Raw genomic sequence first — 26,024 nt, forward strand, 5'->3', positions numbered from 1 at the left:
TTAGCTCAGAAATGAAGTGCAAAGCATTTTGTGATAACTTCATGTATACTCTTGCATGCAAGGATTTAAAATAAGCAAGACCCAATTTAATACTTACTGAAGCTGCAAAGTAGTGCGAAGAGGTCTCATGGGGGTTCCACTGCACCACGCCAATGTCCCATTTGCTTTGTCTAGCAACCTTTCTTGGTACTTCGGAGGGAGCATCTAAATTTATAACATATAAGAAGCGGCGCCTGTAACAAAAAACATTGGCAGTGACAAACTTACACACCTGCATTCAGAAAAAGTCAACTTTCTTTTTATGCTATGCACACTCGGAGCCCCTCGTCCTATCATGAAAGGTTTTTCCGAAAGTGTTCTATCGAACACAACTGCAGTAGATGGAGTGGCTGGAAACTCAAAGCATCTTCCCACACTTGTTGGAAATTTAGATTGCCAATGTTAATTATTTACAGCACAAATGGCAGACTCCTGTGTTTGTTGTGTAGTAGTGGAACACAGCCTCATGCTCTTAATTTCTGCACATATTGTTCTGTTGGCTATTGCAAAAATGACCGGCAGTTTCAAACAGCTCCCATAAGACATAGATTCTAGTTCGGGGTACAGAAAGGAGGTTCTATGGGAACGAGAGAGACTCAGTTGGTGTGTTACCTCCCAGGTGCCAGGGTTTGAGATGTTTCGGATTGTGTTTTTGGATTCCTTACGGGGGAGGGGGAGGGGGGAGAGGGAGCAGCGCCAAGTCATAGTCCACATCGGCACCAATGACATAGGTAGGAAGAGAGATGGGGATTTAAGGCAGAAATTCAGGGAGCTACGGTGCAAGCTAAGAGCTAGGACAAACAGAATTGTTATCTCTGGGTTGTTATCCGTGCCAAATGCTAGCGAGGAGAGGAACAGGAAGAGAGAGGAGTTGAACATGTGGCTACAGGGATGGTTTTGGATTCCTTGATAATTGAGGCTCTTTTTGGGGTAGCCAAGACCTCTAAAAACAGGATGGTCTTCACCTGAACCAGCGGGGTACCTATATCCTCGGGGGTGGGGGGGGTTTAAATTTGCTAATGCTCTTCGGGTGGATTTAAACTAATTCAGCAGGAGGATGGGAATCTAAATCGTAGTTTGAGTATAGACGAGGTTGACAGTAGGGTGGTCTGAAATAGGGTTTCAGGATTGCAAAAGGATGGTTTGACGTGTGTCCACTTCAACGACAGGAGCATCCAAAGTAAGGTGGGTGAACTTGCAGCATTGGTCAGTACCTGGGATTTCAATGTTATGGCCATTTCACAGACATGGGTAGAGCAGGGACAAGAGTGGTTGTTGCAGGTTCCGGGATTTAGATGTTTCACTAAGAACAGAAAAGACAGTAAAAGAGGTGGGAATGTGGCATTGTTAGTCAATGACAGTATTACGGTGGCAGAAAGGATATTTGAGGACATGTCAACTAAGGTAGCATGTGCTGAGATTAAAAACAGGAAAGGAGAAGTCAACCTTTTTGGAGTTTTCTATTGGAGGCCTCCAAATAGTTCCAGAGACGTAGGGGATAGGATAGCAAAGATGATTCTCGATAGAAGCGAGAGTGACAGGGTAATAGTTATGGGGACTTCAAATTCCTAAATATTGACTGGGAATACTATAGTTCAAGTACTTTAGATGGGTCATGAGGTATGAAGGTTCAGGTAGGGTGATTGAGAGTTACAAGGAAAGACCTAAAGAGAGAGCTAAGACGAGCGAGGAGGAGACATGATAGCAGAATAGGATCAGGGAAAACGTGAAAGCTTTCTACAGGTATATAAGGGATAAAAGAATGACTAAAGATTAGGGCCAATCAAGGATAGTAGTGGCAAGTTGTACATGGAGTCAGAAGAGATAGGGAAAGCGCTAAATGAATATTTTTCGTCAATATTCAAACAGGAAAAAGACAATGTTGTTGAGGACAATACTGAGAAACAGGCTAATAGACTAGATGGGATTGAGGTTGACAAGGAGGAGGTGTCAGAAATTCTGGCAAGTGTGAAAATAGATAAATCCCCTGGGCCAGATGGGATTTATCCAAGGATTGTTTGGGAAGCCAGAGGGGAGATTGCAGAGCCTTTGGCTTTGATTTTTGTGTCATCATTGTCTACAGCAATAGTGCCAAAAGACTGGAGGATAGCAAATGTTGTCCCCTTGGTCAAGAAGGGGAGTAGAGATAACCCTGGTAATTATAGACCAGTGAGCCTTTTATTGGTTGCAGGTAAAATGTTGGAAAAGGTTATGAGAAATAGGATTTATAATCTTTCCATAAGAATAAGTTGATTAGCGACAGACAAGACTGGTTTCGAGAAGGGTAGGTTGTGCTCACAAGCCTTATTGAGTTCTTTGAGAAAGCAACCAAACAGGTAGATGAGGGTAAAGCCATTGATGTCATGTACATGGATTTCAGTAAGGTGCTTGATAAGGTTCCCCATGGTAGGATACCGCATAAAATACAGAGGCATGGGATTGAGGGCGATTTAGTGATTTGGATCAGAAATTGGCTAGCTGAAAGGGTGGTGGGTAATGTGAAATATTCATCGTGGAGTTCAGTTACCAGTGGTGTCCCGCAAACATCTGTTTTCGGTCAACTGCTATTTGCCATTGGGTGAGTAAATTTGCAATGACATTTGCAAGGTCGATACAGTTATGGATAGTGCCAAAGCATGTTGCAGGGAAATAGATAAGCTGCAGAGCTGGACTGAGAGATGGCAAATGGAGTTTAATGCAGAAAAGTGTGAGGTAATTCACTTTGGAAGGAATAACAGGAATGCAGAGTACTGGGCGAATGGTAAGATTCTTGGTAGTGTAAATAAACAGAGAGATCGTGGTGTCCATGTACATAGATCCCTCAAAGTTACCACTCAGGTTGATAAGGTTGTTAAGAAGGTATACAGTGTGTTAGCGTTTAGTAATAGAGGGACTGAGTTTCAGAACCATGAGCTAATGCTGCAGCTGTACAAAAATCGTTAGAGAGAAGATTGAGAGGTGACTTCATAGAGACATATAAGGTAATGAGAATGTTAGATCAGGTGGACAGTGAGAGCCTTTTTTTCTTGGTGATGGCTAGCACGAGGGGGCATAGCTTCAAACTGAGGGGGTGATAGATAGAAGACAGATGTCAGAGGTAGTTTCTTTACTCAGATTAGTAGGGGCGTGGAACGCACTGCCTGCAATAGTTGTAGACTCACCAACTTTACAGGCATTTAAATGGTCATTGGATAGGCATATGGACGAGAATAGAATAGTGTAGCTTAGATGGGCTACAGATTGGTTTCACAGGGCAGTGAAACATCGAGGGCCAAAAGGCCTGTACTACGCTGTAATGTTCTATGTATAGATACAAATGGATGAGAAGTGTCACTTGGCCACAAGTGGGTGCTTTAGAATGACAAAGGCAGTCAGGACAATCGCAGATTCCTGACCTGCTCACAGCTGGATGAAAGGATTTTGGGGAATTCTTACTTAACAGTTCCAGAGCACATATCCACACAAAGCCCTCACTTTTTAATCACAATCAATGCACGAGCCATGAAGTAGCAAAATCAACGCGAATATAATAAGAGGCACAAGGAGCTTTTAATGATCGCGGATTGGGTGCCATGGGCAATTTCTATGCAGAAAGGCCACTCCCAACCACACAGCATTAAAAACAAGTATACGCATTCTCTGTGTTCTCACACTGAGGGACTGAAGCTGGCAGATTAGTTCCTTCTTGTCAGCTTGTCTGCAAAACAGACGCAAGTTATCAATATCCTTTTCTACTACTACTGATTTGCATTTCAGTCAGTAGTTAGCAATCTCTCAGTAAAAAGTGGCTTCAAAGTTTCAAATGGGTATTGAATCAAAAAAAGTATACATTACTCAAAGCAAAAATCAGGAAGTGAATTAAAAGAGTGCTTTCCTTTTGCCATTCAAAGGTTATCCACACCCCAAATACAGATTCCCTACCCAGTTCCTGATATGAGCAAAACTGAAACTTTGCATCGAACTTGACCCAATGACAAGAGTGTTATAAGGCCTGTAATCTACTTAATCCCTATATTGTGGAAGCCGGTCATTCAGCCTAACAGGTCCAAACTGACCCTCAAGAGCATCTCACGCAGACCTACCCCATCCCTGTAAGGCTTCATTTCCCATGGCTAATCCACCTAGCCTGCACACTCCTGGACACTATGGGCAATTTAGCACCCAACCTGCACATCTTTGGACTGTGGGAGGAAACTGGAGCACCCGGAGGAAACTCATGCAAACTCCACACAGACAGCCGCCCAAACCTGGAACTGAGCCAGATTCCTGGTGCTGTGAGCCAGCAGTGCTAACCACTGTACCACCATGCCACCCAACGTAGACTGAAGTACTGGCTTGCACTCCTGTGCATTCCCTATTACAACAAGCAGGATGATAGTTAACAGGGCTAAGGACATATTCATAAATAGAAACGAACAAATTATTTACACTCTGGTTACCATCCATCCTTGGATGACTGCTTACCCGGAAAGTACCGCAAGCTGGCCATGACAGTTCACAGACATCGCAGTTGCCTAATATGAAAAATAAATAAAAAATTAACAATTTAAACAGATGCACATCAGCATACCTCAGTGTACCACATGAATGTAGAAGCAAGTGACCTATTTACTGTTAAAACTGTTTAATCTTTGCTAATTACTACATTGTACAATTCCAACAGTGGATGAATAGTTGATCAAGCAAACAAATACAACTTGGATAGCCAACGGCAAGTGGCTACAAGAGGACCACACATAACAGATTTAAAACTAGGCATGTATCAATTTGACTGCTGTAATCCTGAATAGGGGAAAAGATTTGTAAAACTGTTACAATTAATTGTCAGTATCTAATTATGTTATTGATGCTAAATACGTAGGAGTTAAAGGTAAGAAGGTAAAACATTCATGTGGCACAGTGGTAGTTCAAATCCCACCTTCTCTCAAGATGTACAATAACATCTCTGAACAGGTTGATTAGAAAATATTTAAATTTTTCTCAAGGGCTCTTGTGGTACAATGGTAGTCTCATTTTCTCTGATCCTCTCTCCAGGAAAGCTATGACACATTGCTAGAGCAGATGGGATTCGAACTTGGGCCTCCTGGCTCAGATGTACAGCAACTACCACTGTACTGCAAGAGCCCCCAACTGGTTGATTCCTATTTTTCTAATCAACCTGTTCAGACATGTAATTGCACTCCTCAGCAGGTGGGACTTGAATTCTCAGTCCAGAGACAGGGACACCACCACTGCACCACAAACACCCCTATGACGGGTTGATTAAAAACTACCCATTCAAATTTCTCTCACTTGGGTGGCTATGGAGAAGGAGCTATAGTATCCAACAGCATGCACAAAGCTATTAGAAGCCAGTTGTATGCTTGGACATGAGAACATTAAATCTTTAGTGATTAATATTAAAGGGTATATTGTAACATTACAGAGATTCAGGGAAAGATGGTTCCAGTAAAAACTTCTGTTGCGATTAATGAGTTTCCACTTTCTAGCCTATCTTATGTTCGAAACTAGTTCCCTTGCAACAACTCTTACATATTTCTGACTTTAATTTCGAACATGAACAAGTACATGTATTTGGAAAGGCAAGGACTGATGAGGGATAGTCAACATGGCTTTGTGCATGGGAAATCATGCCTCACAAACTTGATTGAGTTTTTTGAAGAAGTAACAAAGATGATTGATGAGGGCAGAGCAGTAGATGTGATCGTTATGGACTTCAGTAAGGCATTCGACAAGGTTCTCCATGGAAGACTGATTAACAAGGTTAGATCTCATGGAATAAAGGGAGAACGAGCCATTTGGAAACAGAACTGGCTCAAAGGTAGAAGACAGAGGGTGGTGGTGGAGAATTGTTTTTCAGACTGGAGGCCTGTGACCAGGGGAGTGCCACAAGGATTGGTGCTGGGTCCTCTACTTTTTGTCATTTATATAAATGATTTGGATGCGAGCATAAGAGGTACAGGTTAGTAGGTTTGCAGATGACACATAAAATTGGAGGTGTAGTGGTCAGCGAAGAGGGTTACCTCAGATTACAACAGGATCTGGACCAGATGGGCCAATGGGCTGAGAATTGGCAGATGGAGTTTAATTCAGACAAATGCAAAGTGCTTCATTTTGGGAAAGCAAATCTTAGCAGGACTTATACACGTAATAGTAAGTTCCTAGGGAGTGATGCTGAACAAAGAGACCTTGGAGTGCAGGTTCATAGTTCCTTGAAAGTGGAGTTGCAGCTGGTTAGGATAGCGAAGGTGGTGTTTGGTATGCTTTCCTTTATTGGTCAGAGTGTTGAGTACAGACGTTGGGAGGTCACGTTTCGGCTGTACAGGACATTGGTTAGGCCACTGTTGGAATATTGCGTGCAATTCTGGTCTTCTTCCTATCGGAAAGATGTTGTGAAACTTGAAAGGGTTCAGAAAAGATTTACAAGGATATTGCCACTGTTGGAGGGTCTGAGCTACAGGGAGAGACTGAACAGGCTGGGGCGTCAGAGGCTGAGGGGCGACCTTATAGAGGTTTACAAAATTATGAGGGGCGTGGATAGGATAAATAGACAAAGTCTTTTCCCTGGGGTTGGGGAGTCCAGAACTAGAGGGCATAGGTTTAGGGTGAGAGGGGAAAGATATAAAAGAGACGTTTTCACACAAAGGTTGGTACGTGTATGAAATGAGCTGCCAGAGGATGTGGTGGAGGCTGGTACAATTGCAACATTTAAGAGGCATTTGGATGGGTATATGAATAGCAAGGATTTGGAGGGATATGGGCCGGGTGCTGGTAGGTGGGACTGGATTGAGTTGGGATATCTTGTCGGCATGGACAGGTTGGACCGAAGGGTCTGCTTCCATGCTGTACATCTCCATGACTCTGTGTGTATCATTCTGAAGGACATTCGTTCCAACAGTACTTGCAGCAGGTAATTAGAAAAAGGTGTCCTTGTTCTTGCCTCAGTGAACTACAAAAATGAGTCATATTGGTACATGAAAGTTTTGGGAGCAATGACCACTGCACAGTTCTTGTGGAGACCCAAGACCCATCGTTACACCAAGGACACCCTTCATCATATTGCATGGTGTGACCACAATGTTAAATGGGTTAGATTCAGAACTGATCTTGCAGTTCAAATAAAAAAAGGTATCCATGAGGTACTGTGAACCACCAGCAGCAACATCAAATTTAACCACAAACTGCAACCTCATGACTCAGTATCTCCCTCACTTGATCACTTCTATCAAGTAAGGGGATCAACAGTGGCTCAATGCAAGATGCAAGAGAATACCAGCACCCGGTATAACTAAAAGTTTGATGCCAACTTTGTGAAGCTACATACCAAACTAAATGGTTGTAAAGTTGCAGGAGATAGACAGAGCAAACTAAGAATCATACCAAAGCTATGCAGTCCCACTAGATTCAATAATGAATGGTGGTGAGTAATTTGATAACTAAACAGACAAAGCAGTTCCTCAAACATTGCAACATTGCCTGCTCTTCCCCCCCCCCCCCCCCCTTAAGGATAAGGTCAAATACATCAATGTAAAAAAGTGAGGCAGAAACATTCCCAATAATTTTCAGCTGGAAACATGTTGGTAATCCAACTCGACCTCCTCCCAAGTTCTCATTATCACAGAAATCAATCTTCAGCTCATTCTATTTATTGCAATTAATAGGAAGAAATAGCAAAAGGGATGGATACAGCATAGGCATCAAAACAACAATGTGGAAAAGTTTGCCATGACCTGTTCTCAAACAAGAGAACAAATCCAATCTGACCAATTGCCATTCCAGTCTACAAAGTGATGCAAAGTGTAATCATTTGACAAGGTTCCTCATGGTCGAATGGTTAGCAAGGTGATATCTCATGAAATATATGGAGAATTAGCCAGCTCCATACAGAACTGGCTTGAAGGTAGAAGATAGAGGGTGGTGGTGGAGGGTTGTCTTTCAGACTGGAGGCCCATGACTAGCGGTGTGCCACAAAGATCAGTGCTAGGTCCACTTCTTTTCATCATTTATATAAATGATTTGGATGTGAACATAGGAGGTATAGTTAGTAAGTTTGCAGATGACACCAAAATTGGAGGTGTAGTGGACAGCAAAGAGGGTTACCTCAGAGTACAACAGGATCTTGATCAGATGGGCCAATGGGCTGAGGAGTGGCAGATGGAGTTTAATTTACATAAACGGGAGGTGCTGCATTTTGGAAAGTCAAATCAGGGCAGGACCTATACATTTAATGGTAAGGTCCTGGGGAGTGTTGCTGAACAAAGAGACCTTGGAGTGCAGGTTCATAGCTCCTTGAAAGTGGAGTTGCAGGTAGGTAGGATAGTGAAAGAGGCGTTTGGTATGCTTTCCTTTATTGGTTAGAGCATTGAGTACAGCAGTTGGAAGGTCATGTTGCAGCTGTACAGGACATTGGTTAGGCCACTTTTGGAATTGTGTGTGCAATTCTGGCCACGCTCCTATTGGAAGGATGTTGTGAAACTTGAAAGAGTTCAGAAAAGATTTACAAGCATATTGCCAGGGTTGGAGGATTTGAGCTACAGGTAGAGACTGAACAGGCTGGGGCTGTTCTCCCTTGAGCCTTGGAGGCTGAAGGATGACTTTATAGAGGTTTATAAAATCATGAGGGGCATGGATATGGTAAATAGACAAGTCATTTCCCTGGGGTGAAGGAGTCCAGAACTAGAGGGCATAGGTTTAGGGTGAGAGGGGAAAGATATAAAAGGGACCTAAGGGGCAACTTTTACATGCAGAGGGTGGTGAGTATATGGAATGAGCTGTCAAAAGTGGTGAAGGCTGGTACAATTACAGCATTTAGAAGGTATCTGGATGGGTATAGGAATAGGAAGGGTTTAGAGGGATATGGGCCAAGTGCTGGCATTAGATTAGTTTAGGATATCTGGTCAGCATGGATGAGTTGGACCAAAGGGATCAAGTAATCAAACACAGACTCGATGTGGTATTCATTAAACAATGCTTGTTGAGTTCAGCTAAGGCCAACAGCTGCAGTTCTCATGACTGCCTTGGTCCCAACATGGGCAAAAGAGCTGAATTTCAGATGTGAGGAGAGAGGGCCTGCTCCTGACATGAAGACAGCAGGAACTTGGTGTAGCATCAAGATGACAGCAGGACTGATGTAAATGGGAATCAGGGTAAACATTTCCACTAGTCAAAGACATACCAAGCACAAGGTAGGACAGCAATGACAAATGGAAGCCCATCACATCAGACCAAGTAAACTACACTTCAGTGTAGTGACCAAGGCCAATCGAGCTTCAGTTGCTTCAAATAACCTTCCATTCATTTCCTGAGATGCTGAAGCTATCAATATCCAAATGCAGCAAGATGTGCATAAACTTCAGGTTTGTACTGATTAGTGGAAAGTGATTGTGGCACCACAAAATGGCCATTTCCAACAAGACAGAAACAAATCACTGCCTTGATATTCAACAGCTACCACCATTAATCCCATGCAGTCAACATCCAAGATTTGATCACTTGACGACTCGAAGCTTTTCCATCATTTACAAGGCACAAATCAGCTGTGTAAAAGTATTACTAACCTGTTCCAGACACCCACACCAACTGGATGAAAAATTGCTTTCTTAAATTCTTTCCAAAAGTTCTGTCCTTTACCTTACAGCTGTGACTCCTAGTTATTGTTCCCTTCTGAGGGGTACATTTCTTCTGACCTATGTCCCTGAGCAACATCCTGTCAAATGTCCTCTGCTCCCTCTCCAGGGCAATCACATCTCTCCTTCTGGTCTCAAAACCAGAATTACACACAGTACTCCAACGAATATACTGGATGGCTCCACCATAACCTCTCTGCTCTTGTAATTAATTATTTGTCTAATCAAGGTAAGTATCGCATTTGCCTTAAATGATCCAATCGACCTCACCTATCACACAGATTAACTCACCAGTGACTCCCTACAGCTTGCTTATTGACATAAATCAAGACAGTATGATGGAGACTTTTCACTTGTCTGGATGACTGAGGTCCAACAATCAAGAAGCTTGACATCTCTCAGATCAAGTAATGTGCTTAGTTGACTCACATCCATCAACTTCAACATTCACTCCCTACATCATCACCAAAATAGCACAAACCTGTTCTTCCACCTACAAGATATACTGCAGCAACTGAAAGTTCTTTCAAGAGCACCAGACAAACATGCAACACATCATCACAACCTGCAAATTCCTCTCCCAGTCACACATATTCTGACTTGGGATTTTATTGTTGTCACTGGGTCAAAATAAACTCACTTCCTGTCAGTGTCCCACTGCCAACAATTGCTGCAACTCCCCAACACCTTTCAAGAACATTTTGTGATGGACAAGTGACAGACTTGCCAGCAACATCAACTGAAAACAAAAAAAATTATTTCACACAAGCATGACTTTTCACTTCAACCTGATTTCATATTAATTGATCACTCTGGTCCTGCATTGTAACCAATGCAAATTGGACTTTATAAAGTCATCAGCCCACATTGTGCTGTTATGATTTAGTTTCAGTGGGTGGATGAATGACTACTTATGTTCAACTCTTTGCAATCCTTCAATAATAATAACTGAAAGACCAACTGAACACAATGATTTAGACGTACTATGATTCTGAACATATCTACCAAATCTCCACACAATCTTCTCTTCTCAAAAGGAGATGAAAACCAGTTTCACCAACTATCACAATTAAAATGGTGATTGAACGAGATCATTTGGCCCTCTGTAATAGAACAATTCAGCTAGTCTCACTCCCTAACTGTCTCTCCATAGCGCGGCACATACATCCTTTTCAAATAGTACTGATTTACACTTCCAATCCCTCAAATGAACCTGGCCCTATTACACTCTCAGAAGAAATACAGATCCTAACCATATGAAAAAGATTTTCTTCATCTTGCCAATTACACTAAATCAGTACCCTCTAAATCCTAATCAGTTGATCACTCCTTTCACCAAACTTTTACTGATAAGAGGCCAAAAGGTCTTTTGGATTACCTTTGATGGACTTATGTATTTCTCCTCTAAACGTTCAAATTTCAGCCTGATTATTATATCTTTAAAGCTGAAAATGTGTTGCTGGAAAAGCACAGCAGGTCAGGCAGCTCTGATCTCCAGCATCTGCAGTCCTCACTTTCTCCTATTATACCTTTAAAACCTGACATCTGTCAAGACAATACTTTTTCTTCATCTTAATCCTTCATCTTGGAGCTCTAGACTTGCTTGTTTTAATTTTACCCCTTTACAAGAATATACCTTCTCAAAACTCACTTTTCTTTAAAGACAGAGTTGTGCGCAAACCTTTAATCCATTCTCACTGCTTGAAAATTGTTTTTCTGCTAGCTGTTCCTTGTTATTCTCCATAACTATCCTAAACCTTATGACACAATCATCACTGCCCTCAAACTATTCCCCAACTTGTTCCACTTGGCTGACTTCATTTCCAAGAACCATACCAAACAGTGTATCTTTTCTCTGCGGACCAGAGGCATAAATCTGGATGAAATGTACGTGAACACTCTAAGAACTCTTGCCCCTCACTGCCTTTTACAGTGCTATTGTCCCAGTCTGTATTTTGGTAATTCAAGTCCTTCATCAGAAGCATTGTCTAATACAGGACCATTATAACTCCCCCGTAAATCTGTTCCTTACCATCTTTTCCATGAGTTGGCGGACTCTTGAAAATATCCAGACTTGTAATAACACCTCGTGTTTCTTAACTTTCACCCTTTAGAAAGGATGTTACGGTGTAGAAGAGTGCAAAATGTTTTTCCAGAGTTCAGGTTCAGGTCTGTGGATGGATTGGAGAAGCTGGGGACTTTCACCTTCAGGAAGCTTGAGTCAGGAGTCGATGGAGAATTTTAAAATTATGTGGAGTCACTAGATGCAATTTTTTTTCTCATGGTTCCCTGACTCACCATCATTTTTCAGCCAAAAACCAAAGCTGCATTGAAAAACAACCATTTTATGCAGCGAGTGATTAGGATCTGGAATGCACTGGAAGCAGATTCCATCACAGCTTTCAAAGAGAATTGGATGATTGTCCAAACAAAAAAAAGGGTAGTGCAAAAAGGAAACGAAGCAGGACTGGTTCAGTTGTTCTTGCAAACAGCTGCCATAGACACAAGAAGCCAAGAGATCTCTTTTTATGCTGTAACCATTGTGTTCTATGCCCTTTACTCACCAACCTTTTTTACCTTCTGTATCCTCTCTTATCTGGCACCTTAATGAAACAGTTTGTAGGGTCCATAACATTTTCTCAAAGAGTATGAAGAAAGAAGTCATTGATCAATCCTTATTGTCCCCTCAACACAAAACAACACAAAAACATGAGCACAAGTGGTTGCCTACTGGAGTAAGTCACTTGACAACTTCCACCACTACTTAATAGGTCAATAAGAGTTGTTGTTGCAGAGGAGTCATGTACTAACTACAGGCCAAATGACCAGGGTTAACCAAATGTCCAACAGCTTCAGAGATGTGTTGTAACTTTCTGAACAGATTGATTAAAAATATCAATGCTTGGATCGTGAACAAAAATAACTCCCACAACACTAGGTTATAGTCCAACCAATTTAGTTTGAAGCACTAGCTTTCAAAGCGCTGCTTCTTCATCAGGTGGTTGATGAAGGAGCAGTGCTCGGAAAGTTAGTGCTTCCAATTAAAACTGTTGGACTATAACCTGGTGCTGTGTGATTGTTAACTTTGTACACCCCAGTCCAACACCAGCATCTCCATAATCAAGAATAACTCCAATTAGCGAAGCTTCAGATGTTAACCCAAGCAGAGGTGCAGCATGCACTATTTGAACAGTTTAAAATTAAGTGTGCTTAAGGCGTCCGGAGCAGAATCATTTTGGACACGAAACATGAACTGTTTCTTTCTCTCTATCCACAGATGCTGCCAAGTTTCTCCAACACTTTCTGTTTCTATTTCAAGGTAACTATTATAGTAAGGGGAGTGTGCGCGTTTGTTCTGCGCAGGCGCGCTCTCGTTGCTTAGGCCCGCGCCAAAGACAAATCCTCAGCCTTGAGCGGCCGTCGCCGGACTCCAGCGACTATTCTACGGCAGCGCGAGCCAAAAGCGATCCGTCAGCCCCGAGCAGCGGCGCAGCTGCTAGTCAGGGAGTTACCTGCGAGTCCCTGACCTCCACCACCACATTCTCACTGCTCCAGCGAGCCGCCATGTCACGGACAGAGCAGGGCACCAACAACAACAAACTACGTCATCACGCTTTACGTAACTTCCGACGTGCCCCGCCCAGGCCTAGTCCCCTTTGGGCCAGCAAAGGCCTGTCTGTCAGTGGGTGGGCGTCGTGTGGCTGCATCTCACTTCAATGGCTTTGATCTATCGGTGTCACTGTCTGAAGATCTTATTCTTTGATTAAACATTCGCCCTGTGCTCAATTTGAATATTATCATATGCGTATTTTCCTTTGAAATGTAATGTGCAATGCAGACAGAGTGAACAAACCCGAATTATTGGCAATGCAAATTTTCGGCGTGAGTGTGTGTTGCAGGTCTGCTCCTCAGATGGTTGTTCAGTGGTTAGCACTGCTGTCTCACAGTGCCAGGGACCCAGGTTTGATCCCCGCCTCAGGCGACTGTCTGTTTGGAGTTTACACATTCTGTGGGTTTCCTCCGGGTGCTCCAGTTTCCTTCCATAATCCAAAGATGTGCATGTCTGATGAACTGGCCATGCTAAATTGCCCATACTGTTAGGTGCATGAGTCAGGGGTAAATCTAGGAAAGGGGAATGCATCTGGGTGGGTTACTGTTCGGAGGGTCAGTATGAACTTATTAGGCTGAAGAGCCTGATTCCATGCAGGGATTCTCATCTAATCATTAATCAAGCCAAATTTCACTCTGGAATCTCTCTTGACCAAATTTACCATCAGCTGGGATAATAAAAAGATATGGGGGTTTTTGATGAATTATGAATTTGAAAGGTACAAATATATGAAGATACCATACACAAAACAGGAATTGTTTTTAAGCAGTTTGGACATACAAAATGGCTTTGAATATTACTAAGACTTCTCTAGGTTTACAGAATATTAGAGGGAATTACTTAAAAGCTTTGACTCAAGCTAAACTGAGAGGAGAGAAAGGTAGAAATAAAAACAAGGTCTCATAAGAACAGGATGATTGAAGGGATTGCCCAGTATTTGTAATTAAAAAGAAAGAAACTTGAAATTGAGGGATCATTAAAATTAGTTAAGATTCAATGATTAATGAACAAATATTGAGGTAGAGTAAAAGGAGAAATGGGGAAAGAAGCAAATGAAAATAAATGAGCAATGGCAAGGGCTGGTGGGAAACAACAGTGGAAAGGGGAAGTAATTTAGGAAGCATGAACTCCCAAGAGAAACTGAAATGGGCAACGTAACTCACAGAGGGAAAAGCTTGAATTCAATAATAACATTTTCGAGGATGGTTCTGATTCTGGTGAGGGGTTTAACTTAACAAGAAGTCTGTGTTTCATGTCTACGTTTACAGAGTATGGAATAATGCCTTTGAGAAAACAATGCAAGAAATGGCAGTAGAAGGGTTAGTCTCATTTCATTGTGGCCAATGTAAGCTAGTTGTTCTTCTGAACAGTTTCTTTTGGATTTAAGCTCATCTTTTACCAGTTTGTATGCTATGTCATTTAAAGTTCCTTTCATTCTTCTATTTTGTCTCTATTGTTTATTCCAACCTGTAGCAGAGATAGGGTCTGAACAAGGTTTTGAGAGAGATTTGTTATGAGTACATCCTGAAGGCTTTCATGATGATACTGCAGCAGTCTGCTTACTCTTTTCCTGAGTATTACTACTTATATAGCAAACAACCATGCTTATAACGATAGCTTTTTACAACGTGAATGGATTTGGTATTGGCATTTAGTGGGGACAATCTATGTTAACAAAGAAGTTTGATCTCCTATTGTGAAAGCTGTCGACATGCCATTGAAGGAAGTAGATTTAATACTTACTTCAACCCCACCTCTCTGCCTGTGGTGGATTTTTCATTAAGGGTTGTCTTGTGTGATGGGTGAAATTGTTTCTCTCCTTTCTTCAGGAGTGGCAGGATGGCTCAGAGAGTAGTACTGCTGCCTCACAGTGCCAGGGGCCTGGGGTCAGTTCCAGCCTTGGGTGACTGTCTGTGTGGAGTTTGCACATTCTCCCTGTGTCTGTGTGGGGGATCCCCCCAGGTGCTCCAGTTTCCTCACACAGTCCAAAGATGTGCAGGTTAGATGGATTGACTATGGTAAATTGCCCTTAGTGTTCAGGATATGTAGATTAGGTGGATTAACCATGGGAAATGCAAAGCTATAGGAATAGGATAGGGGAGTGAGTCTGGTGGGATGCTCTTTGGAGAGTCGGTGTGGACATGTCAAGCCAGATGGCCAGTTTCACAGTTTAGGATTCTATGACAGTTCATATTTCAGACTAAACTCCGAGAGCTGTTTCTAAAATAAATACCTGCTCTCTTAATCCAGCTTCTGTGATGTAGCAACAGTATCAATGTTTTCAATTGATCAAAGCTCATGTATTTGTCACATTATTAAGAGTTGAGCATGAACAACATTTTAAACATGGAGTTCAAATCAACAAAAATGAGAAAACATGTGATTTAAGTTAAACACAACACAAGGTGATAATTGCTTAGATGTTTTCTGACTTATGTTTTACAACTGCCAGAGACAAAAAGAGAAGTGGCCAGAAACAGTTTCATATCTACATGGGAATTTACCGCTGCTATACTAACCACTGTGTACATACCGCCACAAGCAAAGGTTGAGGAAGCTCTGGATGTGCTGTACTCCACCACTAACACCCTGGAGACAGAACACCCTGAGGCCCTGTTTATTGTAACTGGCGACTTCAATCAAGCCAATCTAAAGAAGTTATTGCCCAAGTACCATCAGAGCATCACCTGCCACACCAAGGGCCCAAACATTTTAGACTATTGCTACACCCTGTGAAAGATGCCGACCACTCCATCCCCCGCCCTTATTTCGGGAACTCCGACCACAATGCTGTGTTTCTTCTCCCGGCTTCCAGGCAAAAGCTCAAGCAGGAGACCCCCTCGCAGATACAGGCCCAGTGCTGGTCGAGGAGGCAGAGGATCAACTCGGTGCTGCCTGAAATTGGCTGATTGGGCCATGTTCAAACAGTCTGCAGGTACCTTGGACTAGTACGCCACCACCATCCCAGACTTTATCAGCAAGTGTGTGGAGCATTGCATACTAAGGAAGTCAATCTTGGTGTTCCCCAACAGGAAACCCTGGATGAATCAGGACATACAGAACCTGCTAAAAACCAGGTGTGAGGCCTTCAGATCCGAGCTTAAAAATGTGTCGCTGGAAAAGCACAGCAGGTCAGGCAGCATCAAAGGAGAAGGAGAATCGATGTTTTGGGCATAAGCCCTTCTTCAGGAATGAGGAGGGTGTGCCAAGCAGGCTAAGATAAAAGGTAGGGAGGAGGGATTTGGGGGAGGGGCATTGGGAATGTGATAGGTGGAAGGAGGTTAAGTTGAGGGTGATAGGCTGGAGAGGGGGTGGGGCGGAGAGGTCAGGAAGAAGATTTCAGGTCAAGAAGGCGGTGCTGAGTCTGAGGGCTGGGACTGAGAAAAGGTTGGCGGAGGGGAAATGAGGAAGCTGGAGAAATCCGCATTCATCCCCTGTGGCTGGAGGGTTCCTAGGCGGAAGATGAGTCGCTCTTCCTCCAGGCGTCGTGTTGCCATGGCCTGGCGATGGAGGAGGCCAAGGACCTGCATGTCCTTGGCGGAGTGGGAGGGAGAGTTAAAGTGTTCAGCCACGGAGCAGTTGGGTTGGTTGGTGCGGGTGTCCCAGAGGTGTTCTCTGAAACATTCCGCAAGTAGGCAGCCTGCCTCCCCAATGTATGGGAGGCCACATCGGGTGCAGCGGATGCAGTAAATGATGTGTGTGGAGGTGCAGGTGAATTTCTGATGGATATTGAAGGATCCCTTGAGGCCTTGGAGGGAAGTGAGGGGGAGGTGTGGGTGCAAGTTTTGCATTTTTTGCGGTTGCAGGGGAAGGTGCCGGGAGTGGAGGTTGGGTTGGTGGGGGGTGTGGATCTGACAAGGGAGTCGCGGAGGAGGTAGGAATCCAATTCACAGAGCCATTAAGACAGCTAAAGACCAATACGAGCCAAACTAGAGACCCAGACTGACACCTGGCGACTATGGTAAGGACTGAAAGACATCACAGGCTCTGAAAAGAGACAGTGCAAGATAGCAGACTCATCCCTCCCAGATCATCTCAATGCCTTCTATGCTCACTTTGAGCAGAATTTTGGTGGAGAGGTAACACCTATTCTGACATGTCCTGATGATCTATCCCAACAGTCACTGCATCAGAGGTCCGATCAGTTTTCCTTCGTGTGAATCCAAGGAAAGCGGTGGGACCAGATGGAGTACCAGGCCGTGCACTCAGAGCATGCACAGATCAACTGGCAGAGATCTTCTCGGACAGCTTCAACCTCTCCCTGCAGCAGGCCACTGTCCCTGCCTGTTTCAACAGGGCCAACATCATCACTGTGCCTAAGAAGGCTCATGCAGCATGTCTCAAAGACTACCACCCAATGGACCTAACTTCAGTGGTCATGAAGTGCTTTGAAAGGCTGGTCATGGCATTAATCAACTCCAGCCTCCCCACTACTCTTGACCCACTCCAATTTGCTGATTGAACTAACAGATCCACGTCAGATGCCATATCACTTGTCCTTCACTCCTCCCTAAAACATCTTGACACCAAGAACAGCAACATAAGAATCCTACTCATTGACTACAGTTCAGCCTTCAGCACTAGTATCCCCTCGAGTCTGATTACTAAACTTAGTGATCTCGGACTAAGCCCCACTCTCTGCAACTGGATCCTCAGTTTCCTGACCAATGGGCCACAATCAGTGAAGAGTGGGGACAATGTTTCATCGTCACTAACACTCAACACTGGAGCCCCCCCAGGGGTGCGCACTCAGCCCCCTATTGTACTTACTTCATACCTATGATGGCGTCACCAAATACCAGACTAATGCCATATACAATTTCGCTGATAACACCACAATAGTTGGTCGAGTCTCAGATGGTGACAAAACAGACTACAGACGGGAGGTGGAAGACCTGGGAAAAATGGTGCACTGAGAACAACCTAGCTCTCAATGCCGGCAAAACCAAGGAATTCAGTATTGACCTTTGGTGGGATGTTACTCATGACCCCCGACACATTAACAGCAACAGAGGTGGAACAAGTGGAGAGTGTCAAGCTCCAGGGAGTGGTCATCAACAATAAGCTTTCTTGGACTCTTCATGTGGACGCACTGGTTACAAAGGCCCAACTTTGGATCTTTGAGAATGCTGGAGGCTTTTCCTTGACAATGGGCCTGGTAGATGGATTCTTCAGATGAGAGGTTGGCCTTTGTGATTGTCTGGGCTGAGTTCACCACTCTCTGTAACCATCTCCAATCTTGAATGGTATAGTTGCCACATCCAGATAGAATGCCTCTTCTTCCTCAGGCAGCTGAGGAAATTTGACATGATGGCAAATAGGAGAAAGTGAGGATTGCAGATGCTGGAGATCAGAACTGAAAATGTGTTGCTGGAAAAGCGCAGCAGGTCAGGCAGCATCCAAGGAGCAGGAGAATCAACATTTCGGGCATGAGCCCTTCTTCAGGAATGAGGAATGATGGTAAATACCCTTGCCAACATTTATAGCTGTGCCATCGAGAGCATTCTATCTGGATGTGGCAACTGTACCATTCGGAGATGGTTACAGAGAGTGGTGAACTCAGCCCAGACAATCACAAAGGCCAACCTCTCATCTGTAGAATCCATCTACCAGGCCCATTGTCAAGGAAAAGCCTCCAGCATTCTCAAAGATCCATCCCACTTTGGCAATGTTTTTCTACAACCTCTACCATTGGGCAGTAGGTGCAGAGGCCTAACCACATGCACCAGGCGGTTTCGAAACAGTTTCTACCCGACTGTTGTTAGAATACTGAATGGACTCACAGTCTCTTAACATTCACCAGTACCTGTGTTTTTGCTTTTGCTGCTGTTTACCTATTATGACCTATTTACAGTGTGGTGCATTTGAAATGATGTAGTGAAAAAGACCTGGTTTGTTTGTTAAGTCTCTCATCTTTTAGAATGACCATGTTGGTTTCAGTTCTTTCAAAAACTGAAATCAACATGGTCATTCTAAAAGATGAGAGACTTAACAAACAATCCAGGTCTTTTTCAACATATCATTTCAGTTGCATCACTCTGTAAACTTTTGCTACAAATTCTGTGTCTTACAATCTTATACTCCACAACATACTGATGAAGAAGCCACGCTCCAAAAGCTAGTGCTTCCAAATAAACGTGTTGGACTCTGACTTGGTGTTGTGTGATTTTTAACTTTGTATACCCCAGTCCAACACCAGCACTTCCAAATTGCAACTGGTATTAGTTTAGTTTGGGAACATGGTTCATATGGACCTTTTGGACCAAAGGGTCTGTTTCCATGCTGTATGACTCTATGACTGATCTCCACAGCAAATAAAAGGAGAAGTAAAACTTGTTGTACTCTGTGGGAATCTCGAGAAGTGATTGTGGGCCTCTTGCTGAGATATTTGTATCATCGATAGTCACAGGTGAGGTGCTGAAAGACTGGAGGTTGGCAAACGTGGTGCCACTGTTTAAGAAGGCGGTAAAGACAAACCAGGGAACTATAGACCAGTGAGCCTGACCTCGGTGGTGGGCAAGTTGTTGGAGGGAATCCTGAGGGACAAGATGTACACGTATTTGGAAAGACAAGGACTGATTCAGGATTGTCAACATGGCTTTGTGCTTGGGAAATCATGTCTCACAAACTTGATTGAGTTTTTTGAAGAAGTAACAAAGAAGATTGATGAGGGCAGAGTGATAGATGTGATCTATATGGACTTCAGTAAGGCATTCGACAAGGTTCCCCATGGGAGACTGATTAGCAAGGTTAGATCTCATGGTATACAGGGAGAACTAGCCATTTGGATACAGAACTGGCTCAAAGGTAGAAGACAGAGGGTGGTGGTGGAGGGTTGTTTTTCTGACTGGAGGCCTGTGACCAGGGGAGTGCCACAAGGATCGGTGCTGGGTCCTCTACTTTTCATCATTTACATAAATGATTTGGATGTGAGCATAAGGGGTACAGTTAGTAAGTTTCCAGATGACACCAAAGTTGGAGGCGTGGTGGACAGTGAAGAAGGTTACCTCAGATTACAACAGGATCTGGACTAGATGGGCTAATGGGCTGAGAAGTGGCAGATGGAGTTTAATTCAGATAAATGCGAGGTGCTGCATTTTGGGAAAGCAAATCTTAGCAGGACTTATACACTTAATGGTAAGATCCTAGGGAGTGTTGCTGAACAAAGAGACTTTGGAGTGCAGGCTCATAGTTCCTTGAAAGTGGAGTTGCAGGTAGCTAGGATAGTGAAGAAGGTATGCTTTCCTGTATTGGTCAGAGTATTGAGTACAGGAGTTGGGAGGTCATGTTGCGGCTGTACAGGACATTGGTTAGGCCACTGTTGGAATATTGCATGCAATTCTGGTCTTCTTCCTATCGGAAAGATGTTGTGAAACTTGAAAGGGTTCAGAAAAGATTTACAAGGATATTGCCAGGTTGGAGGGTCTGAGCTACAGGGAGAGACTGAACAGGCTGGGGCGTCAGAGACTGAGGGGCGACCTTATAGAGGTTTACAAAATTATGAGGGGCGTGGATAGGATAAATAGACAAAGTCTTTTCCCTGGGGTTGGGGAATCCAGAACTAGAGGGCATAGGTTTAGGGTGAGAGGGTAAAGATATAAAAGAGACCTAAGGGGCAACTTTTTCACACAGAGGGTGGTACATGTATGCAATAAGCTGCCAGAGGATCTGGTGGAGGCTGGTACAATTGCAACATTTAAGAGACATTTGGATGGGTATATGAATAGGAAGGGTTTGGAGGGATATGTGCCGGGTGCTGGCAGGTGGGACTAGATTGGGATGGGATATCTGGTTGGCATGGACGGATTGGACTGAAGGGTCAGTTTCCATGCTGTACATCTCTATGACTCTATATCAGATTTCATTCTGGCATCTGATTCATTTTGCAATCTGACATTTCCAGTACACAATCAAATAGAATCATAACAATGTTCTAAACTGCTTTTTTTAAATATGAAGTGATCAAAATCATCCAAATGTTTGTTGAAAACCTTGGTTGGATCAAATCTAGAGTACTGTGTTCAGTTCTGGGCTCTGCACTTCAGGGAGCATACAGTGATCTTGGAAGGGATGCAGCCCAGATTCATCAGAATGATGAATAATAGCAAAGTAATGTAGATTTTAAAGATCAGAAATAAGAACAGAAAATGCTGGAGAAACAGACCAGGTCTTTGGAAGAAGAATCATATTGGACTCAAACATTAATTTCGTTTCTGTCACCACAGATATCGCCAGACAATCTGATGTTTTCCAGCATTTTCTGTTTTATTCCAATAGTTACATTGAGATTAAATTCTGAGAACATGGTATGTGGTTTGTAGAGAAGTGTTTACAAATCTCAAATTGAATTTGGTTCAATATTTTAAGTTTAACTTAAAACATTCAAACAACTTCAACATTTAAAAGGCATCTAGATTGGTATATGAATAGGAAAGGTTGAGAGGGATATGGGCCAAGTGCTGGCAAATGGGACTAGATTAATTTAGGATATCTGGTTGGCATGGACATGTTGGACTCACAGGTCTGTTTCTGTGCTGTACATCTCTATGACTGTACGACATTAAGATACTGTAAGTCAGCGAGACTTCACTTTCAAGCAGTCGCACATGATTGCCCGAATAGGGCCTAATTACTGTGAACAAGAAGCTAAATAAGCATTTCTAACTTGGGTATTGTTCTTATAAAATGTATAAGTCAATGCACAGAATGGTCAGAAACAAAGCATGTACACCTTTGGAAATTGATGAGACTGGGACTACCATGCATAGAGGGAATGTGATGCTCCATTTGCCTCTAGTTTCTGTGGGATTCATTTAAGCTGCAATTAGTACTTAATTTTTTTTGTGTAGATTTTTTAATGTTTCTTGCAAGTGAGTTTTTGAAACAAGTGAAAGAAAAACTCTAAATAAAAATTAGGTATAAATAATCCAGACTAAGTTATAACACCACTAGAGCATAAAATGTAGAGCAGAAGTACGCATAGTTCTCATATAAAGCGTGTTTCAGTGGCACGATTTGGCTATAAACTTGCTGAAGAACGAGGGAACAGTATTTTTGAGAACGCTTATCTCTGTTCACAATAACGCAATTCTGCCAGCAATCATTTCACACGCTTCATTCTGCGCATGTGCCAATGTCAGCTGCTGTCAGAGCATGTCAGAGGTACAGTACTATACATTGAGTCGCTCCATCTCAAAATTAAATAAATAAATGATTATCCATTGTTCTCTCTCTCTCTCTCTCTAAGACAAGAATATTCTTGTATAATTCCTGCAGGACTGCATTACTCTTATACATAACATTTGCCTTTCTAATTTGTTCTTGTACCTGCATATCACACAATCTAAACCAATCCCCAAGAAACAGTCACAACATAATCAACCACAGCCATCCACTCCTGCAACCACAACTGCACCTGAAGGTGGTGGTGATGATGATGACCGTGTCCTTGCATTAACAATATTTTTTCAATGTAATGTGTTAAATTTGCTTTTGTTTCCTTAATAAATATGATTTAAATCTTAATTCAGGCTGTGCTATACTTTATGTTTGACCTTTGGGTGATTTTTGAGTGAGCGTGAGTGACATATTTTGCTGGTCTGCCCCAAACTCCACTTTTCCCATAGGCCTCTATTAAGCAAGGTTTCGCTGGACTGTAACTACAACATGACAGGAGAACTATATGTCAGCACTTTAGCCCATCAAATCTGCACTGCCATTCAATGAGATCATGGCTGATCTGATAATCCCTAACTCCACTTTCCTGCCTTTTCTCTGTAATCCTTCATTCCCTTAATAATTAAAAATCTGTACAGCTCTGCATGAATATACTTAGTGATCCAGCCTCAACAGCCCTATGTGAGAAAGAATTCCACAGATTCACTACCGTCTCAGAGAAGAAATTCCTCCTTATCTCTGTCCTAAATGCGTGATCTTATTCTGAGACTATGTTCTCTAGTTCTAGATTCTCTCACAAGGATAAACAACCTCTCTGCATCTACCCTGTCAAGTTCCCTTCAAATCTTATGTTTCAATATGGTCACCATTCATTTTTCTAAATTTAAATGAGTACAGGCCCAACCTACTCAACCTCTCCTCATAAGATAGTCCCTCCACACCAATTCGACCATCGAACATCCCAGATGGCCTCCTTCTTCAGACTGCAATTTCCCCTCCCACATGGTCGACGATGCCCTCCAGCACATCTCCTCCACTTTCCACACCTTTCCAATTGCAACAAGGACAGAACCCTCCTCGTCCTCGCCTTCCACCCCACCAACCACCGGATACATCGCATCATACTCCACAATTCCTACTACCTAGAAGCAGACAACAGCACCAGGGATATATTTCTCTCCCCACCCCTATCTGCATTCCGGAGAGACCATTACCTCTGTGACTCCCTTGTTAGTTCAAGCCCCCCCACCAACACACCCTCCACTTCCGGCACCTTCCCCTGCCACCACAAGATGTGCAAAACCTGCACCCACACCTCCTCCATCACCTCCATCCAAGGCCCCAAAGGATCCTTCTGCATCTGACAGAGATTTATCTGTACTTCCACACACATCACCTACTGTGTCCATTGCTCTTGATGTGGTTTCTTCTCCATTGGGGACACAGGACACCAACTTGCAGAATGTTTCAGAGAACATCTCTGGGACACACACACTGAACAATCCCACCACCCTGTGGCCGAACACTTTAACTCCCCCTCCCACTCTGCTAAGGACATGCAAGTCCTGGGCCTCCTCCACCACCAAACTCTAGCCACCCAACACCTGGAGGAAGGACGCCTCATCTTCTGCCTTGGGACCCTCCAACCACGTGGGATCAATGTAGATTTCACCAGTTTCCCCATTTCTCCTCCTCCCACCTTATTCCAGATCCAAACTTCCAACTCAGCACCACCGTCTTGAACTGTCCTACCTGTCCATCTTCCTTCCCACCTATCTGCTCCACCTTCCTCTCCGACCTATCACTTTCACCCTACTTCATCTATTTATCACATTCCCAGCTATCTTCCCCAGCCCCCCCCCCCCCTCCCATTTATCTCTCAGCCCCATTGGGCCACCCCCGCCACATTCCTGATGAAGAGCGTATGCTGAAAAAGTCGACTCTCCTTCTCCTCAGATGCTGCCTGACTGGCTGTGTTTTTCCAGCGCCACACTCTTCGACTCTGATCTCCAGCACCTGCAGTCCTCACTCCCTCCATACCTGGTGTCAGTCTCATAACATTTCTCTGGACTGCCTCAATAGCCAGTACATACATCTTTTCTAAAATAAGGGGCCCAAAAGTATTCATAGAATTCCAGCTACGATGTGACTTATGCCTTGTATTATTTTTGTAAAACATTCCTACATTTGTGCTGTATTCCCCATGAAACAAATTCTGTTTGACTTCCCTACTACCTGCTGAACTTAGATGTGATTTTTGTATCTAAGATGGATAATGGAGATAATGAAAAAAACATATGGCATATTCTGTGACTGGGTCACAGAACGTGAAAGTTTGTTGACAGCACAACTGACTTGGCTTAATATATCTAAAGTAGTTATCTCCACCTCAACTCTGTCTAGAGTTGAAGCACATTTTGGAGGTATACTGACACATACTGGATAGGACAAGTAGCTAAATCAGAACAATGTGTTTGCTGGATGGTCAGAATGCAACCACAAGCAAGAGGCTGTCCAAAGTGGGTTGGTGCTGGGAGTACAGCCACAATGAACAGCTAGGCTGGAATTTGATTCGGCTTTGTGCTTCTTATTATCAAATAATTATTGTATTTCTCTTCCCTGTGTTTGTTGGCAATGAGAGCCCATGATGTAGAAAGAATGGCCCAGGCCAGCAGCTGGCTCCTCTCGGTTATTGACCTACAGCCCATGAAAAGAGCCAGTTCTGGAACTGCAGTGCCATTCCATCATGGATGGTGAGGTAGAAATGCAGGCACAAGAAGGTGAGTAGCCAAATGACTGGTCATGGGCCAGCTTTGGATGAGCATGAATAACAATGTCCCTGTGTCTTCCACTGCTCATACAGTGGTGATAGTGAGTGTGCTGGAAGTACTGATACCTTGTTCCTCCACTCCACATCACAGGAGTGAGACAGATGATGGAGACACTGTCCAGAAGGAGAGAGAGAAAAAAAAGGGAAGCAGACAAAGGGATTGTTGACACTAATCCATGGAAGAAGAGGTGATAACAGGGACTGTGAGTGCTTGAAAATGGCTTGGCTGTGCTGAGACATGTTTGCAACCTAAACAGGACAGGTTCTGAGGCATGGAGGGAAGTGTTCATGCTCTGAAACTGTTAAACTCAATATTAAGTCCTGAAGGCAGTAAGGTGCTGAGGTGAAGATGAGGTGTTGTTTCTCCAGTTTGCATTGAGATTTGCTGGAGCACTGCAGCAGACCTGAAACGGAAAGGTTAGCATGGGAACAGAGTGGTGTGTTGAAGCCGCAGGCAACTAGAAGCTCGGGTAATTTTTACAGTTATAGAAACATAGAATCCTGACAGTACGAAAGCAGGCCATTCAACACATTGAGTTCATATCAACCCTCGAAACAGCATCCCACTCAGACTTACCAGTCTACCCCATCCCTGTAACTCTGCATTTCCCATGGCTCATCAACCTAGCCTGCACATCCCTGGACACTATGGGCAATTTAGCATGGCCAATCTACCAGAGCTGAACATCTTTGAACTGTGGGAGGGAACCTGAGTACCTGGAGGAAACCCATGCAGACACGG

The 26,024-nt window shown here is 43.4% G+C and overlaps 1 protein-coding gene across 7 annotated transcripts in view; it reads right to left on the minus strand.

The window, feature by feature from the left end:
• The window catches only part of wdr59 (WD repeat domain 59), a 96,315-nt gene extending 83,049 nt beyond the window's left edge, over nt 1–13,266 (minus strand). For 5 of the 7 annotated variants that reach the window (XR_011952323.1, XR_011952324.1, XM_072547741.1 and 2 more), the window contains exons 1-3: nt 13,178–13,260; nt 4,504–4,553; nt 98–233 (exon numbers count right to left, since the gene is read on the minus strand). Coding sequence is in view for 5 of the 7 variants with exons in the window: in XM_072547741.1 (XP_072403842.1) it covers nt 98–233; nt 4,504–4,553; nt 13,178–13,231 (240 nt within the window). In the remaining 2 variants the exon portion in view is untranslated. Of the gene's footprint in view, nt 1–97; nt 234–4,478; nt 4,554–13,177 lie in introns of all 7 variants that reach the window. The other 2 variants (XM_072547744.1, XM_072547742.1) reach the window with 2 other exon arrangements.
• Between the last annotated feature and the right edge of the window lie 12,758 nt (nt 13,267–26,024).

This window comes from Chiloscyllium punctatum, chromosome 26 (assembly GCF_047496795.1).
Source record: "Chiloscyllium punctatum isolate Juve2018m chromosome 26, sChiPun1.3, whole genome shotgun sequence".
Lineage (NCBI taxonomy): Eukaryota > Metazoa > Chordata > Chondrichthyes > Orectolobiformes > Hemiscylliidae > Chiloscyllium > Chiloscyllium punctatum.